The 20,127-nt window shown below is 44.1% G+C and overlaps 1 protein-coding gene across 1 annotated transcript in view; it reads right to left on the reverse strand.

Annotated features, from left to right (window-relative positions):
- DESI2 (desumoylating isopeptidase 2) overlaps positions 1 to 20,127 on the reverse strand; it is a 1,042,498-nt gene that overhangs the window by 23,418 nt on the left and 998,953 nt on the right. The window contains exon 4 of the mRNA XM_044058147.1: positions 18,344 to 18,485. Coding sequence (XP_043914082.1) covers positions 18,344 to 18,485 — 142 coding nt within the window. The remainder of the gene's footprint in view (positions 1 to 18,343; positions 18,486 to 20,127) is intronic.

The following is a 20,127-nucleotide window of genomic DNA, read 5'->3' on the forward strand; positions in this document are numbered from 1 at the left end:
GAAAAGCACACACAGAAACACACACACACACAGAAAAACGACTGAGTAAAACCACCACCACGTAAAAATGAATATATTTAATAGTAAAACTGGTAAGCACTTTCACTACATAAAATAGCATCTTCAGACCAAAAGTGAAAATATGCAACATCCACATTTAAACAGATTTACATCACTACCCGTTACACAACTACCCAATCATAGGAATCACATATTTAAAGATACAGGTACCCGATTTCTATAAACAATGAAACAAAAAACATACCTCTAAGAGATATATAAAAAAGAAAACTGAAAAATAGGAGTATCATACAAGTGTGCAGAAATGACTTCTTCCTCAAACCCTAGATTTTAAAACTGGGCAGAGGGATATGTTCATTTAATCCATGGCCCTTATGAGACTGTTATCCATTTAATCTCCCTTAACTCAGTCTCATTTTCTATATCTCCCATTCTACTATCAGTCCCCACCAAATCTATAGCTATATATTTATGTGTGGTTAGCGCCAAATGTATTAACATGCTTTGTTAGGGCCTTAACCACATTATGTAAGGAGACTGTAGTTAATGGCCTAGCAAAGCATTTTTACGTGGTGCTTGTTTTACTCTGTTGTGTTTCTGCGAGCGCGCACGTGTGTGTGTGTGTGTGTGTGTGTGTGTGTGTGTGTGTGTGTGTGTGTGTGTATGTGTATGTGTGTGTGCACTTTTCTATCGCTTATCTTGGATTTATTTCACACCACACGGTTAATTCTTTGGGCTTTCTTTGCTTTTTCCTGTTTGATTAAGCCCATTGGAGCATGTCAAAAGGTTACACTGAGAATATGGAGCTTGACTGTAACCCACATAGACTGGTAATGAGTTCAATTAATGAAAGGTTGGTGAAGTTCCTGAAAATGGATAGAACCCCACTTTTATTGGGAGATATATAGGTGGAAGTTAACAATAATGATGGTGACTTTGGCGGAGCATTTTTTTTCTCTACCCTACTGATAAAGACAAAGGATATGAGAACCAGAAGTCTGTCCAGGAGCAGAGCTCAAGGGAAGTGGAAACATCAGAATGAAGGAATGGACAACATGACCATAAAGAGAATTTGGACAGTACAAAATGGACATTAGTGTGGAATATTTCCAACAAGGTACTTTCTGATATTGAATATTATGCACTTAATAGAGGATTGACTTTTATTCTGGCCAATAGAGCTGATCATGCAGACAATGTTACTGACTTACGGCTTTTTGACAGACAACTTATGTTGAAACTGATATACAAAAGTGAAAGTAGTGACTCTAATGCTATAACTTTTAAACATCCTACTTTTATACCTATAAAACTACCTAGTTTTAAATGTTTTTGAAGTTATGTGAATGAGATTTTTCTGATTTATTTTTGATACCAGAAAATATGGTTTTAATAATTTGACTTTTGCAGAGCGTCAGCCACTGAACCAATTGAATGATGACTCAATAGCTTTTAGATCAGCAGTTGAAAGTGGTTTAATTATGAATTCTGATTATTATTTTAAAATGATAACAGACATGTTGAGTGATGTTAGCACATATATTAATACTTCTCAAACTGACATTGAAAGTACGATATCCAATTTTAGGGCTTCATTGTACAATACTTGGATTGACGGGCAATAATAAGAAGTTATGTACCTACCATAACGTTCCATGTTAGTTGTCTTCTCTCGCCTTCTTTCTTGCTGGATGGGTTCGGAGCCGATCCTCTGCTCCGACTCGGCACTTGCTAAGCTCGAGAGCTAATTTTACCAGCTCGAGGCAACCCTATATCCCATGATGCAAGGCATGACTACCCAGATCTCGTTTGGTAGCTATAGAAATATGCCCATTATCTTCTTCCAACAGAAGGAGAAGAAAGTAACCAAATGTGTAAACACAACACAGGGGAACTAGTAAAACTAGTGACCACTCACAACTGGAGTCCATAGGAAGAATAAACTCGTCCCCAGAGAAGAGTACAACTTCAAGGTCTGTCCAGGCTAGGGGGAAAGGAGGGAGGGACGCAAGAAAGAAGGCGAGAGAAGACAACTAACATGGAACGTTATGGTAGGTACATAACTTCTTAATGTTAAGTTGTCAAACTCGCCTTTATTCTTGCTGGATGGGACCGCGTCCCTAGCACCTCTTATCCTGGGTGGCTCAATGGAACAGACTCTTGAGAACTGTGGAACCAAACCTAGCTCTGTCTCTGGAGGCCAAGTCCAATTTGTAATGTGAGACAAAGGTATAAGGCGTGGCCCAAGTGGCTGCTGCACAAATGGTGTCAATAGGTAGCCTAGCCTGAAAGGCTGTAGATGTGGCTAGGCCTCTAGTAGAATGTGCCTTAGGTTTAGACGGCAATTCTTTGCCCCTAAGGAGATAAACATGGGAAATAGTGGAAGAGAGCTATTTCGATAAGGTCACCTTGGAGACCTTTTCTGTTTTCTGCATAAGAAAGAAAAAGCTGATCAGATTTTCTGAATTGTTTAGTTCTATCCAAGTAGTATCTGAGCTGGCGATGAACATCCAAATAATGCAGTTTCTGTTCCACTCTGTCCGAATAATTTGGGAAAAATACTGGAAGATCAATAGACTGGTTAAGATTCGTCTGGGAAGCTACCTTGGGCAAAAAGGATGGATTTGTTCTTAGAGATACTCTATCCTTGTGGAAAACCAAGTAGGGAGGTCGAACACAGAGAGCATGAAGTTCAGACACTCCCCTAGCTGAAGTAATAGCCACCAGAGAAATTTTAAAGAGCATGTAGCAGCCGGTTCGAAGGGGGGAAGAATTAGGGATGTCAGCACTAAATTCAGGTCCCATTGCGGAGGAGGATCTTTAATTGGGGGCTTTAGTAGAAAGATACCCCTGAGAAAGGCTTTACAAAGCTTGTGAGACATTATGTTCTGGTCCGCTAAGCCAACATGAAAATTTGAGATTGCTGCCAGCTGGACTTTGACTGTCGAAGAAGAAGAACTCGACTGAAAAATCTCAGCTAAGAAGTCCAAAACTGACTGAACTGGGGCAGTAAAGGGGTCTATGTCCCTGGACTTTGCCCAGAAGGAAAAACGCTGCCACTTACTAGCATAAATCTTTCTGGTAGAGGACTTTAGAGAAGCTACTATGATATCCCGTACAGGATTAGAAATCATAGGAAGCCTGGCTAGTGAAGGAAGTGGAGCAACCAAGCGGTGAGGTTGAGAGAGCGAATGGCCTGGTGCAGATGACCCGACTGGTGGGTCAAAAGATCTGGAACTGGGTCCAGACGCCAAGGCTGTACCAATAGATGGCGATGAAGGAACGGGAACCAAATTTGTCGAGGCCAGTAAGGGGCAATGAGAATCAACTTGGCTCTCAAAACGGTAGCTTTCTGAATGACTTGAGGTATCAAGGGGAATGGAGGAAAAACAAAGTCGTCCCCGGGGCCAAACCTGGGTTAGAGCGTCTCTGGGGGGTTGGCCTGGGAGTGGAAAGAGGGAGAAGTCGTCTGGGCATTTGCTGTTTTGGGGTGTAGCAAAAAGGTCGCAGCAAGGGAAGCCCCACTTCTGAAAAATCTCCTCCACTACTGATTGTTTGAGAGACCACTCGTGAGGCATGAGAATAGCTCTGCTCAATCTGTCTGCAATGAAGTTGGATTTCCCGGGGATGTGCGTTGCTATCAGAAACCGATGAGAGGAGATTGCCCACTGCCAAAGTCTGAGAGCTTCTCGACACAGTGGATAGGACTTGGTCCCACCCTGTTTGTTGATGTACCATACTACGGACATGTTGTCCGTCTGAACTGCAATAGTTCCTAAAGGAAGAAAGTCGTTGAGGGCTTGCAACGTTAAAAGCACTGCTCTCATCTCTAGGACATTTATGTGCAGATGGTATTCGAAGGGTTGCCAAGTGCCATGGACCATCCTGCCCTGATAATGCCCCCCCCACCCGATCAGGGAGGCATCCGATGTGACTGTGGCAACCGGGGCCGGGGGAACAAACGGTCTGCCCTGGAGGACTTGAGGGGAAGAAATCCACCAGGTCAGGTGACTCTTCCAAGATTGTGTCACGATGATCTCGTGGCACATGGGAAGCTGCTGGAAGGACCACTGGGTGAATAACATCCATTGCAGTAGCCGCATATGGAAGCGAGCCAAAGGAAGAAGTACGATGGCAGCCGCCATAAGTCCTAGCACCTTCAGGACAAACCTGGCCCTGATCTTTTTGCTGAGTAGGATGATCTGAACATATTTTTGGATGTCCAGAAGTCTTTGATCTGCGAGTCTTGCTGACATCCCAACAGTGTCTAGTTCTGCGCCTATAAAGGTAATAGACTGGCAAGGTAACAAGGAGGACTTTTCGAAGTTTATGGAAATTCCTAACTGGCTGCACACATGAAGAGTGTAGTCCCTGGCCTGGAGAAGTTGATGCCTGGTGGTGGCCGTGAGGAGCCAGTCGTCTAGATATGGAAACACCTGGAATCCTTGATGTCTCAGGTGAGCCGTGACCGCTGCCATGCATTTGGTGAACACTCTGGGGGCTGTAGTGAGACCAAAGGGCAGGGCTCTGAATTGAAAATGACTGGTCCCCAGCCGAAAGCGGAGAAACCTTCTGGAGCGCCTGTGAATTTTTATGTGATAGTACGCATCCTGAAGGTCTACCGAGCACATCCAGTTGTCCTTGCCCAAAAAGAGTAAAATGGACTGAAGCGTGACCATCCGGAATCTTGCCTTCTTGACAAACTTGTTTAGTCTGCTGAGGTCTAGAATTGGTCTCTAATCTCCCGTTTTTTTGGGGACCAAAAAGAATCTCAAGTAGATCCCGGATCCTATTTGGTCTGCTGGAACTGGCTGGATGGCTCTTTTTGCTAGAAGTTTTGATACCTCCAGCTTTGAGAACTCCCTTAGACCGGGTGCAACATCTGGGAGGGATACCTTCTGAGGAACAGGATAGTTTTCGAAGGGAATCTTGTAACCCTCGGATATGATCGACTGTACCCAAATGTCTTGAGAAAGGGAAAGCCAGGCTATTGGGTACAGCGACAATCTTCCCCCGACTGCCTCCAAGGGTGGACAGTCGGGCAACACCTCAGGGATGCTGGAAGGGTTTGTCAGGGAGAGGCTCTCTGCTACCCTGATTCTGCAGACCCCCTCTGCCCCTAGGGCGGCATCTATTGTTATTACCCCCTCTGCCTCTGGGGGTAAACTGACCACGTGCGTCCGGCGTGACTCCCTGAGATTTACGGAACCACATCTTCCCTCCCTTCTGACCTTTAGGATAAGGTCTTGAAGAGGTGGAGAAACGGACTCCTACGGCAGAAAGAGTCTTGCCGTCCTGCTCGCATCTGGTCAATGTTTCCTTCACCTGAGGTCCAAACAAAGCCGAACCGTCGAAGGGAGTATTTGTGAAGGACGCCTTAAAGGGATCTGCGAAGTTGCAAAGCTGCATCCAGGACTGACGCCTAAGGGCCACTCCTGTGCCTGCGGCTCTACTCGCTCCATCGGCCGCATAAGAAATGAGCCGCATGGAGGAGTTTAAGGAATTTAGGATTCCCAGCTGCGAGGTAATTTTTTCTTGAGCCCCGGCATCCTGTACTACCTCACCTAGTTCCTTGAGAATATCTCTCTGAAGCCGGGTAAAGTGACAGAGATAATTCAGCGAGCGCATAGTGAAGGTCGCTGAGGAAAAAGTCCGCTTACCATACCTATCCATGGTCCTAGACTCCTTGTTAGGAGGATGGACAGGTACAGAAGGATCGGCAAGTTCCTTCTTGGTGGCAGCTGCCACCACGATGGCATCAACAGGGACACCCTTGGTGAGAAACTGCTTGTCTACCGGGGCCGTGATAAATTTAGATGGCCTCCTAGGGACTGGTTCCACAGAATCCGGGGCCGCCCACGCCTTTCGAGCCACCACTTCCATGAGAGGGTCGAAAGGCGGAGACACCCTGGAGGTGGAAGGTTGAGATCCAAAAGCCTCCAGGTATACTGACTCATCCTCGGAGGGGTTAATGGAAGGCCAGTTCCCCCTCTGTTTAAGGAGTTCCAAGATGTCTGGAAAGGAGACATCCTCAGAGGGGGACCTTGGGGATCCCTCCGACTCATCTAAGTCAGTATCAGATGTTGTAGACTCAGGGGAGTCTATGTGCTTCCTCTTGCACGTCCTCTTACACGGGGGTTCCCCCAAAGGATCAGGAGAAACCTCGGAAGAGGAAGTTCTTCCCAGTGGGGAAACCTGGGGCGATGGATCTCTGGGTCCAGGAGCAAGAGAGTGGGAAGAGATATCAGCAGGCACCGAGGAGGGGGGAGCTAATGGAACAGACTGTTGACTCAGCTGAGGGGCTAGAACACTCCTCATCACCTCAAAGACTCCCCTTCCAGGGAGGCCAGAGAGCTCCGCTCCGAAGAAACAGGAACTCCTGGCCCCGCTGAAAGAGAAGGCTCCGAGGCCGATGTTGGTGTCGAACTCACCAAGGCCAAAGCTCCGAGAGGGAGAACGGGGCCAGACAAGGGTCCGATGCCACTCGCCCCCTCGGAGCCGATGCGGGAGTCACGACGACCGGATCCCTCCATGGAAGGTGTCATGGAGGAAATTGGAGTAGAAGACGAAGGAGCCGAAAGGGGTGGCATCGGCTCCGACGCACCAACAGTCAAGGTTTCGAGAAGCTCCGGCTCCGAACTCTGGAGGAGAGTCGAAGGAGGAAATTCAGGGGGGTGAGTGATAGCGGTCGTCTGCTGAGACGGGCTATGGAGCATCTGGGCCAGTACCTGTGATTTCAGCAATCTGCTTACCACTCTCTCCAAGTCGTGGTCAGAGAGCCTGGAAGACCTAGAAGATCGGCTCCGATGGCTCCGCTCCGAATGCAGAGATCCCGGAGCCGAGCAAATCGACTCCAGGGAATGAGACCGAGATCTCTTCCTAGTCGGAGCCATCGGAGCCGAAGACCCCTCGGTTCCAGTCGGAGCCGATAACTTATCGGATCCAGTCTGGGACATGGAAATGTCGGCTCCAGCCAGAGCCGACATCGACTTCGATGCAGGTGTATCGGAGCCAGCCGGCACCGATACCACCACCTCTAAGAGAGAAAGATCAGCTCTGGCCGGAGCCGACCTAGACTCCGAAGGAGTCGGAGCCACAGCCGAAGGCTTCGAACTCAAAGCCTGGGGTTTAGGTGGCTTAGAGGGCTTCCCCGACCCGGTCTTGGTCGGGGAGCTCTCCGGCTTCAATAAGCCTCGTAAGATTAATTTATTCCTACGTTCCTGCAGGACTCTGTGGCTAAAAGAATGACAAATGGCACAGGAGTCCTGCAGGTGTAGAGGTCCCAGGCAGTACACGCAAGAAGTGTGACCGTCTGTCAGAGACATCTTCTGACAGCACGAGCCACACCTCTTGAAGCCTGAGACCTTTGATTCTTTGGACATAATTATGCCCAGTGCACAAACACACACACAAAGTTCACCCACACAGTTAACTGAAGAAGGGGGGGGGGGGACTAAGTACAACACTCAAACACCCTGACAGGAATTAAGGAAAGGGAGGCTTAAGGCCTGAAGGGGAAAATAACTAAACCTATTAGGTTGAGGGAGTATAGGGTTAAGGAGATAGCTATAGAAAGACTAACTCTAATACTGAGAAAAAAAAAGGCTGGAAAAAGGGAAGATTTTTAACTGTAGAAAGTTAAATCACAAAAACACTACCTGAGCTGGTAAAAGAAGACCTCTTCGCGAAGCGGCAAACAAGATCTGGGTAGTCACGCCTTGCATCATGGGATATAGGGTTGCCTCGAGCTGGTAAAATTAGCTCTCGAGCTTAGCAAGTGCCGAGTTGGAGCCGAGGATTGGCTCCGAACCCATCCAGCAAGAATGAAGGCGAGTTTGACAACTTAACATCTGAAGATTTTTATAAGTATTTTTGTTATAGAAACACCACCGGTTCCGTGTTTCCAAGGATCACCTAAGATTCATAAGAATCCATTCCCCCTTTTAGACCCATTGCTGCAGGGGCAGGGTGGCTCACTGAGCCAAACACTGTTGATGTTGAAAAGTTGTTACATCCCACATTAGATGGGCAGAATTATGTACTGAGGGACACAGAGCATTTATGAATGACCTATACATGTTTAGCAAGAGTAGTTTATATGTTGAGGGATGTACATTAGTGACTGAGACATCAGATCATTTTTCACAGTAATTCCAAATGAACAAGGAATCATGATGGTAAAAAACTTTTTATCACACTATAGTACTACAACCATGCTCGTACTAAGCTGATTAGTTATTTACTTGAGATGATGCTGGAACATAATTTTTTTGATTTTAATGAACAATTTTTTCATCAGTGTTCTGGCGTAGCTATAGGCACCCTGTGTGCCAATAGCTACGCCAATGCAGTTCTAGCATGGTGGGGGACACGATTTATGAAATCGGAATGGTGGAGTATATGTACTCCCTTCTTTAGAAGGTTTGTGGAGGACCTCTTTCTGATATGGTGTGGTACTGTACAAGGTTTGCATGAATTCCTAGAAAATTTACATAGTACAACTTCATTTTTGGAGTTTACTATGAAGTCATCACTGTGTGAGACTGACTTTCTTGATATAAAGGTGTTTAAGACTCAGGACAATAAGCCTTCGACTAGTCTGTTTAGAAAGGAGTGTTATCATCCTGCTTATGTACATCAGAATAGTATGTACCCCTCACACATATTTCGAAATGTTATTAACGGACCAGCCATGAGGGCATCACAACTCCACGTTGGTGAAATTGATTTCAAGAACAGTATGTGTGTTCTACACAGTGATTTTATGAAGAGGGGGTACAAAACTGAAGAAATAGAGAAGGGTATTAAGGAAGCAAGTATGCTAAGGATGATGGGGCTAAAGCCTTTCTTTGCTACACCAATAGAAGGTAATGTTAGGAGTACTAGGGTCAGCACCACAGTGAGAGTTCCCTCAATTTTAGTAGTGATACAAATGCACTTAGGAACATCGTTTCTAAAAACTGGCATATTTTACGCACAGATTCCACTATATCTGAGATAGGTGGGGGGTGCCCTACTTTTTATTACAAGAAGAAGAAGAATTTGAAAAGGCTACTTTGTTACCTGAAAAGGCACCAAAATAGGCATTTTGGTTTAGATACCCAATAGATGCAGAAAGTGTAATTTTGATGACTTTCTAAGTACTGATGGAACATTTATTCATCCTGATATGGGGAGGGAGCATCATTTTTCGGCATCAGTAGATTGCAATACCATCAATGTGGTGTACCTCACTTTTTGTGGGGTATGTTCTTCATTTTTTGTTAGCTAAACAAACTGCAAGTTTAAAAAAAAGTGTCAGAGACCATCTTTACTGTATATGTAAGGGGAACGTGGTTAATACCCTAGCAAAGCATTTTAATACATTTGGAGCTAATCACACTTTTAAGTTTATAGCTATAGATGTGGGGACTGACATTAGAATGGAGAATATAGAAAATGCGACTGAGTTAAGGGGGATTAGATGGATAATTTCACTATACTCTCATAAGGGCCATGGATTTAATGAACATATCCCTCTACTCCCAGTTTTAAGATCTAGGGGTTTGAGGAAGAAGTAATTCCTGCACACTTATATGATGTTCTTATTTTTTAGATTTTTTTCTTTTTTATGCATCTCTTACAAGTATGCCTTTTGTTTCAGGTTTTATAGAAATCAGGTATCTGTATCTTTAAATATGCGATTCCTATAATTGATTAGTTGTGTAACAGGTAGTGATGTAATTCTATTTAAATCTGGATGTTGTATGTTCTCACTTTTGGTCTGAAGAAGCTATTTTATATAGAAAAACGCTGACCAGTTTTACAATTAAATACATTCATTTTTACGTGGTGGCGGCTTTATTCTGTCGTGTTTGTGTGTGTACTTTTCTATTGCTTATAAAATAAATCTAAAATATTCTTCTTTAAACATAACTTATTACAGTTTCCTTTTATGACATCTTCTAATAAACATATAACACAGCACACTCTAAACATGTAAAAATTGGACAATAACTTCTAAACAGTCATTTTTTTCAGACTTGAAAAATAACATTTATTAACTTCGGCTTTTTCATTTCAAAATGGTCTTCAAAATGTTGCCAGCTCATGCAAGAACAAATACAAAGCCTTGCACAGACATTACACACTGCAAATCTCACAGGTGTTACCCTTTAGCCCACACTGCAAGGAAATCTCATGTTATTACAGCCATCAGTGAAACATGAACATCTATGGATTTGTACTTCCAAATGTCTCAGTGGCCAGCCTGGTTGAAATGTGTATCCTAAGACAATGTAGCAATTGTCTCATGTTTACCGACAATCACCTAACTACTCAAACTGATAAAGTGCCTGAAAGATGCAGTTATTCAATGCTACTGCAGGCAAACATTTCACACACAGACACTACGAATAGCAAGCAGGTTGCCAGTACCACACACAACCACATTAAATCTCCTTTCTTGCTACATTCTATCCACATATGAATAGCTGCATAGATGCACCTGTCCAACTCTAAAGTAAATGCAACAAATTCAAAAATAAATCCCTATGGTGAAACCCAAACATAAACAAACTAAATTAAAAGAAAAAAAAAATCATTGCATGTAAAAATAAACACAATTCTCAGGATGCAAAAAACTCTTGCTAAATTTACAGTTAACTGTAGGCCCTGATAGACCTGGCATTTACTTCTTGAAGGTCAAAGCTACTGTTAAGTGTTCATGGTTGATCAAGTTTGCAGATTACTGGAAACTTGGTGCCATCATAAACTCCCCAAAGGACACCAAGATCCTCCAGGTGGGCCCCTCCCAAACCAGTTGCTGCTGTCAAACCCATGAACTAAATGTATAAACAGCATCCTCCGGCAAGAAGGTCCTGTAACTGTAACATTGACAACATAACCTTGAAAATTGATCCAGCAGTTAAGGACCTGGTAACCTATGTAGACACAAAACAGTCCTTCTGTCACCAGGTATCCACTATTGTAAGAACATAGGAAATTACTAGGTCATTGGCCCTGAGGCCCTTACAAGCCTAGCCAAGAATTTAGCCCATGTTCCAACAAGTCAGCACTCTATGCCACTGTCCAGCAGGGATATAGGTGAAATCCCAGGGGTGTATTTTCTGTTCCCCATCCAGTTATCCAGGTTGCACTTTAAAAGGTTTAATGAGGTACTCTGCTTTATGTGGAGAGGAGTCTATTCCACAAAACTGGGAGTCTCTGGGACACAAATCTGTCCCGCCAACAAGTCTTACTGATGTCACAGACCAGGTTGAGGTCTTGTGTGCGGGTTACTCAAGTGGAGCTTGACTTGCAGATATGCAGCTGTCCCATCAGGGCGGGGCCTGAGACTGCTTTTTATGCCAGACAGAAGTCACCTCTGAGGAGTCTGTAGGAGACTGAATAGAGGGACAGGGCTTTTAGCCTATCTGTGTAGGGTAGACATTTGAGGCCCTGGATTCTCTAGGTGAGGAATGTCTGAGGTCTCTCCAGCTGCTGCATGTGCTTTGTGAGGTACATGCTGAAAGGGGCATTGTACTCAATAAATCGGTCTTATAAGGGAAGTCCCTGGTTGAGATACCCTTACTAATGAGGTGGGCCATGTAGAAATCTTTCCATACAACAGAGGCAATATGGTTGTCAAAAGTCAGTTTGCTATCAACCTTGGTTCCCAAGTCCCTCACGACTGATTGCATGCTTAGTGCCTTACTATCAATGTGATAATTTGCAGGGACGTCATTCTCCCCAAAAGGGATGATGCATTTTTTGGCATTCAGTCTGAGGCCATGTTTCTGGCACCAGTCATTTGTTTGGGTGAGACCCTCTTGGAGGATGTCAACATTACTACGGGAATTGATGACAGCACCCAGGTTGCAGTGATCTGCAAACGTGGTCAGCCATAGCCCACTAGATTTGGGCTGCACCTCTGAGAAGTACATCCCAAACAGCAGAGGCCCCAAGACCAATCCCTGGGGTACACTGCTTGCTACGGGTCTACTACTTGAGGTGGCTTCCCCTACTTTGACTAGGTGGGGTTATATCAGTGAGCCAGTTTGCTACCCATCTGGTAACATATGGATCGATGCCTAGTTGAGAGAATTTCTCTATTATACCCGAGTGGGAAAAGTACTGAAGGCCTTGGCCAGGTCAAAGTAGGCGGTGTGCACCATTTTCCCCTCATCTATGGCCTTGGTGACTGTCTCAAAGAATTCTACCAAATTTAACAGGCATGACCTCCCCTTGAAAAAAAACAAACTGTGTGGAATCAAGTGTCTGGAGGTTGCCAATGTCCTTGTTAATGAGGTCCATGAAAATCCGCTCCATGGCCTTGCAGATCAGGCTAGTTAGGCTGATGGGTCTAGAAGTTCCACCTTTGTGAAGAGGGATGACAGTAGCTGTCCTCCACTCACCTGGGATGACGCCGGTACTCAGGCTTTGGCTGAATATGGTGCTGCAAGTTCCTGCCTGAGTTCATAGGATGCAACCTGGGATGTTATCGGGTCCCATGGAAGCTGTATTTTTTGCCTTTGAGAGGACAGTGATGACTTGCTCCCTAGAGATAAGGGGAGGGGGGCAGGTACTGGGAATGTTCTGTTTTACTGATTGGGGGGGGGAACAGAGGAATGAGTTTTCACTGAACCTGTCTGCTAGCAGATAGTCTACATCTACAGGGTTTGTGTATGTGGTGTTTTTGACCACCAGGTCTGAGCAGATCTGGGTGCTTCCCTTGAGATTGTGGATATATGTGAAGAAAGCCTTATGATCGTCTTTAGTAGATGTGGTCAGTTTGGACTCTAAGTTTGCTATGGAGGATTTCACTAGTGGTCTTATTTGCTCATTCAGGCTAAGGAGAGATTGACTGCTTCCAATTAGACACCTGCTCCTTCTTGGTCCTAGACAGCAAATTCTTTCTTTTATTATAGAGTTTATTTATTGTAGATGCCCATCAGATAGGTTTACTCTTCCTTGAGGAGGAGGAGGATTTTGTCATGTCTGGTATTCCTGATTCCATGCAGCTATATAAATACTCATAGTATTTTGGTGTACGTTTGGACATATGTGCCAGTTTCTGTGGAAGGGGAGGGGGCTGTGAAGCTGCTTAAACCTTCCCTCAGGAGGTTGTAATCAGCTTTGGAGAAGATTTTTGTTTGACCCTAGTTGGAGGGGGGTCTGGGGAGACGGTGACTTCAAAAGTGACTGCTTTGTGGTCGGATTTTACCAGGGATGATGATGCTGTAGGGATAGTGCAGTGGTTACTCATGCTGGTTAACACCGATATTTCCACCTCTTGTGGGGTTTGTCAGCCAACTGGTCTAAGGCATTTGCATTGATGAAATCACAGTCTAGCACTAAGGATATAGCATCCAGGTCCATGGATGAGATCTGTGCATTGTACTCCACACTCATCAACACTGAGTGCAACTGTCCCTTCACAATGTACACATCCAAACATATGACACAAACTGAACACATACAGAATGTTTTTGCTTAGAAAATAAAGGGCCTAGATCATGAAAACTATGCAGACCGTTTCAAAGCCTTGTCCCTTTTTTCAGTGTCATACAGGCAAGTGAAGTATCATTTCTGCCTCATGTACACAATCTCAGACTCCATCGTTTCACACCTACTGCACAGTAAAGTCCAATGGGGACAAACACCTGCTAAAGAAATCTAAATCTCTTCTACAACATAAACCGAACAATTTGAAGAGACAGAATAGTTGTGTAAAATCTTACCATAACCACAGACGTCCTTCTCTTCTACATATTGCAGTATTCATAACGTGGGAATCTCTCGACAGCTGACTTGTACACCCGGCCAGTACACAAAAGTCTAACGCTACTGTAGGGTATGTGTGCAACATCACACATAGTACAGATCCTACGTTGGTCATAAAACTACACTGGGTATAAACTGGACATCGGCATGTACGAATCCTCGGAACTGAATGCCGCAAGAAGTGCACCAGCCTGAAAGCAGGTGAGGAAACATGCCACTAGTAACCAGGCAAGCATCAGGGGGAAGGCAGGGTGGGAAATAATACTGCAACATATAGAAGAGAAGGACATTTATGGTTATGGTAAGATTTTACATAATTATTCCATGTCCTTCTAGTTATATGTTGCAGTACTCATAACATGAGGGAGAATACCACAGCTCATGCAAAGGAAGAAATGGGCGGAGGGGCAGTAACACACTCCACAAACCCCTGCAAAACAGCCATAGTAAAGGCAGCTCTGGACATGGAAATATCATTTATCTTGTTGCATTTTGTGAAGGTATGTACTGAAGACCAAGCAGCTGCTTCCAAGAAGGAGTAAGTGTCTAAACCCTTGAAAAAGGCATCACAGGAAGATATGGCTCTAGTGGAATGAGCCCTGACCAGTGAGGAAAGAGACTTCCCATGACATACACAGCAAAAGGAAATGGTTCTGAAGATCCAAGTGGAAATGTTCTGCTTGGAAACAGGCTTACCCAGGACCCTTGGGTGATGGGGCACAAAGGCAGTCAGATTTTCTGATTGGCTTGGTTTTGACCATGTAACATCTGAGTTGCCTGTGAACACCCAGTGTGTGTAAGATCCTCTCAGTGAAGGACCGAGGATACGGGAAAAGGGTGGGAAGCTTGATGGACTGATTGAGGGACAACTCATTCACCACCTTAGGCATAAAGGAAGGATTAGTGCTTAAAGAAACCCTACCCTTATAGAAAACTGTGAAGGGAGAAGAAGACATCAGTGCCTGTAGTTCAGATACTCATCTAGTAGAAGTAAAAGCCACTAGGAGAACTGTTTTCCAGGTGCAATGATGTAAGGAAGTACTTGCTGGCTCAAATTGGGCTAAGTTTTTTTAGGACAAAGTTAAGATCCCAAAGGAGGAGGAACTGGATAGGAAAAACACTGGAACATCCACCATTAGTGGTTGTAAATCCTTTGAAAGACACCAGGTGGAAAACCTTTTCCATTTGGAAATATAGGATTTCCTAGTATTGTGTTTTCAGGCCTCTTGCAGAACTTGCAGCACATCCTCAGAGAAAAGGTGTCTGAAGGGGATCAAAACCCTATCACCAACAGGGTCAGTTGTAGGGCTGACATCTGTGGGTGTGAGAGATTCCCTTGTCCTGTGTAAGTAGGTCCATCTTGTGGGGTAACTTGTGGTGAATGCCCTTGGCTAAATGCAGAAGAAGGGGGAAACCATGCTCTCTTGGCCAAAAGGGAGTCACCAGCAAGATTTTTGACTGTTCCTGTTGAATCTTCAGCAGGATCTTTTGGAGGAGTGGAATGCATATAGAAACATCCCCTTCCAAGAGAAAGACAGGGCACCCACCGTCCATGCCAGGGGATATGGAACTCTGACACAATATTTGGGAAGTTGCTTGTTAATGGGGGAGGCGAAGAGATCTATCTGAGGTGTACCCCACTAATGAACCATGTCTAGAAACACATCCCTGTGTAACATCCATTCATGGGACTGAGTCATGGATCTGCTCAATGTGTCTGCCACATTTTGAGACGAGAGTATGTAAACCGCCTAGAGGGTGAGCTGACTCTGGGAAGCTAACTCCCAGGCTTGCAGAGCCAGTCTGCATACGCAGTAAGACCTTGTCCCTCCTTATTTGTTGACATATCAGGGGGCAGTCTTATTATCTGTAAACCATTTTAAGGCTTCTAGAAGAAGAAAGGGTTTGAAGATTTAAAGAGTGAAAATTAATGTTCTCATCTCCTTTATATCGATGTGCTCCCTTCCTCAGAGGGGGGGACCATACACCCCTGACCCTCCAAGAGGCTAAGGTTGCTCCCCAACCCAGGTCCAAAGCATTCGTGTACAGCTCCTAGGTGGAAAGAGGCACTTGCAATGTTAAGCCTGGGTTCCTTGAAACCTGCTGGATCCACCAGTAGAGCTCCTGTTTTAGGCAGGGAAGGAAGGGAATGACAAACGTCAGAGAATGGAAGTGTTTCATCCATACTGTTCTCAGGAAACACTGGACTTCCTCATGTGCAACTTGACTAGTGGCAGCATGGGAACAGTTGATGCCATGAATCCCAAAAGGCAAAGAAACTCCTTGGCAGTCAGGGACAGGGGTAACAGAGCCTGGAAGTAGGAAGTGAGGGACAGGACCTTTTCTGGGGGAAGGAAGGCTAGCATCCTGTCTGATTGTATCCTGCATCCAAGGAAGATGCGGTCTTGGGAAGGAACCAAGGAAGATTTTTGGTAATTGACTGTGAAACACAGACCCTCCAGAAGTGACACTGTAAAGAGAAGATTCTCCTGCAGAATATCTGCTGTCTGAGCCTGGAGAAGAGGTTTTCCAGGTATGGTAAAATTTGTATGCCCTGTAGTCTGCAGAAGGCTATGACAGGAGCTAAGCACTTTCTGAAGCCCCCTTGGGGCCACAGACAACCCAAAGGGGAAGGCACAGAATTGAAAATGAGAGGAAGCAATAGCAAAGCAAAGCTACTTCCTGAACAGAGGATGAATGGGGATGTGCAGATAGGCATCGTTGATGTCCAAGGACACCTTAAATGCTTGAGGAAGGATGAGAGGTAGAAGAGTTGATAAAAGTTAACATGCGAAAGGTGGGAACTTTGAGGAAAGTGTTTAGATGGGATAGATCTAGAATGGTTCTCCAGGGGCCATCCTTCCTGGGAACCAGGAACATCCTCAAGTAGAACTCGCTCCCTACTTGGGAAGGTGGTACCTGTTGAATGGTGCCTTGGGAGAGGAGTGAAAATGAATTGGGGAAAGGTTTTCAGTTGTTACCTTGGAGGTTTTGGAATACTCCTGAATGAAGGAGGAGTCTTCATACCATAAAGGATCCTTGAAGGATGATGGATAGGACGCACGAGTTCTGAGTAATCTATTTCCAAGCTGAGAGGGAAAGTCAGAGGGAGAGAGGGATTTGAGCATCAGGAGGCAGGTAATTGCAGGATACCTGGCTTCGCCTGAAAGGGCTGTTTCTGAGATGCAGGAGTTGAGGAAGCAGATTTAGAGGGAAATTGCTTCCTAGAATCTCTTTTGTCCTTCGAAAACTGGAGCATGGAAAGCTTCCTAACAAAGGGCGTCTTGGTAGAATAGTTCCTCTGAAACCTAGGGACCGGGGAAACAAAAATATGCTAAAAGTTTTGCAGCTCCTTGCCCTGTTCCTGTAACGATTTAAAGAGTTCTGCAGCAGAAGTACCAAACAGAGCCTTATTGTCCAAGGGGGTGTCCATGAGTTTTGCCTTAATGTCATCAGGCACAGGCTGGAGTTTACACCAGGAATATCTCCTGAGGCCAGATACAGATACTGCCAACCCTAGCTGATGCCTCCACAGCATCATAACTGCACTTTATGTAATGCTGTGTAACCTGAGCAGAGGAATTAAGGATGGAAGAGAGCTGTGCCTTAGTCGGAGAGTCAGGGAGCTTTGATAGACGTTTACCAGCATCAGAGAGGATGGCCAAGGAGTATTTGGCCATATCAGTCTGGTAATTCATGGCTCTGAATGCCAAGGTGGCCGATGTTTAAACTTTCTTCCCTAGTCCCTCCATAACTTTGCTCTCCTTGTCAGAAGCGAGCATAGAAGTAGAAAGCAACATCTTAGAGGTCTTGTCAGCAGATACTGAGATTGTTGTAGGGTCTGCATAGGGGCATTTAAACAGAAATCTTGCATCATCAGGTACCTTATAAAACCTGTCTGGCCTTTTGGGACCAGGAGGTTGAGAATCTGCCTGGAGGATGCAGAAAAAGCATCCAGGAAAGCTGGCAGAACTGGAGGAATGGCAGACAGGGAAGGAGATTCTATCTGCAGCAGGTCATACCACCTTTTTTTGGATTTCTGACACCTGAGAACAATCCCATTTGAAAAATTCTCTCATTTTAACAATTAATTTCCCAAAGGAGAAGTCCACACCAGGGGAATCTGTCCCATTTGATTCTTCTTCTGGGGAAGCATATCCCAGAGGAGAAGAAATATGGGCTGAATAAGCCAGAGATTCATCCCCAGAAGAATCCTAGTCATCTGAAGAAATCTCAGAAATCCTCTTGTGTGGTGTAGTGGGAGTAAAGGAAGGGGAAGGAAGAGAGTGGGCTGAAGACTGCTTCAGGGCCATAAAGGCATTGAACAACCCTTGTACAATACTCGAGTTGCAAAAACAAAGATGCTTCTAAAAGTGGCCCATACACTAACTAAAAACTGCAAGCTTTCTCAATTTCTTTAATGATGGAACATGCGATGGTTTAGTACTCCTTATACTTTTTTCTACTTGCTGTCCTTTCATATACTGCTTGAAAATATGATGGAGCCTTCTTGGCAGTCATTTACAATGACAAGAAAACTAGCAACAAATATACATACCTCTGATAACGATGAAGAAAAATGATTGCAGTTTTTATGCATTAAATGATATGCATTTCCTTTAAATTCCTTTCCAAGTTCTTCAACTATTCGTTCAATATCTTCTTCTGTGAAATCTGTAGTACCCAATGCTATTGATTCTCTGCATATCAGGGAAAAAAAAGTATGTTTAGCAAGAAGAACGTACAAAAACGACACATCAGCACTTTCAGTAGTTTACAGTTCACAAACCTGGGATTGCTTTCTAGTACGTTTTGCCATATTCCTGCTAAGTCCACTCTTGCCCATCAGAGTTTCTGACATGCTAGTATATCATGACACTCTGCAGCACACTTCAAGTCAGGTAACTGAACGTAGGCATCTCACTCCTTCTGTCCCCCAAGATTTTGGTCCATGCACGCAATTATATTCTTCATCCCACTGTCTGAAGCTAGTCTTTTAAAATGCCACCTCATTTTTCCACAGCGTTATCAATACAAACAAGATAAATGCAGTCTGTCTGCTTCATGTTTCCTACTGCCAAGGAATGGTGTTGTCAATCCAATGTTTCTTGCAACCGGGATGTAGTATGATATACAAAACACTAGGGAAGTGCCCTCCACATTTCTTAGCACTTCAGGCATCAAATCAAGTAACACTCCTAGAATGCTAGCTGTAGTTTATAGCATGCTGAAAATAACTGTTGCTATAGGACAGCTGAACTTTTTTATTTTTTTAACAAATCTACTACATTAAGAATGTAATTTATCTATGTATATATGTATGCAATATGAAAAAAAAATGAACAAGCATAGGAATCTGTCTAGTTCCAACCTCACCAGCACGCAAGTGGGGGGGGGGTCAGAAAAATTAGGACTCTTAAAACTATGTTGATGAGCTCAGTCACAATAATTTCCAAAAATCATGAAACCCAGGTAGTGTTCCCAAAGCAATAAGCCTTTATTCGTCATAGACTAGCGATCCTCAGTAACAAAAAAAAATCAGAAATACTTTAAAATGTTAAACATTATCAGCTTTTAAAACTTAAAAGTAGGTGTGGAAAATATATGTGCTATTTATCTTTAAATCAGCCTATTCCAGGCAAACAATATAAACATGGCCGTAACAGTCCATTTAAAAACAGCAAGTACACCCCCCCCACACTACTACTGATTAGATCAAACTACATCTCATACAGTTTAACTCGATTGTTGGGTTTCTTTTCTCCCTACAATATGGTTCCAGCATTATGTATGTACCAGAAATTTGCTTGCAGTTTTTTAAACTTTTATTTCCTTGCATTGAAGTCAAATGAAGGGAAAGCCCAACTACTTTTTTTTTAAACTCAACTTCTCACATACTTTGCAGAGAAGTTAGTCTCCACCTGCATGACATATCATAGACAGTTAAATCTGTAGTTTACCCTGTCAGGTACTGCTGTCAATCTTAGATGGGCAATTAATCCTGCTGTCAGGAACACAGCAGCTGATATAAAAAAAAGACAGAAAGCTGTGGAATTGTTTCCACTGTTTTTATTGCAGAGGGGAGGAGAACTTAACACTCCCCCTTTCATAGCAAAGCAAAACAATTAGATCAGTCAGAGGTTTAAAGGAAATTGTCAACTCTTCTAACAAATTTACATAAGCAGCAACCCAGTATTGAAATTCTAAGCTTTAAATGTTATTTATAATAGTTTGTGTCAAGATAACTTACGAGTAGTTGCAAAGATTTCTGTGACATTTAGGGAAAAGTCAGTAAATATTTTTTCTTGTAAAGTATAAATGCATTTACCATTTTCAACCCCC

The sequence above is a fragment of the Protopterus annectens genome, chromosome 1.part2, assembly GCF_019279795.1.
Source record: "Protopterus annectens isolate FY-2018-M chromosome 1.part2, PAN1.0, whole genome shotgun sequence".
Classification (NCBI taxonomy): Eukaryota; Metazoa; Chordata; order Ceratodontiformes; family Protopteridae; genus Protopterus; species Protopterus annectens.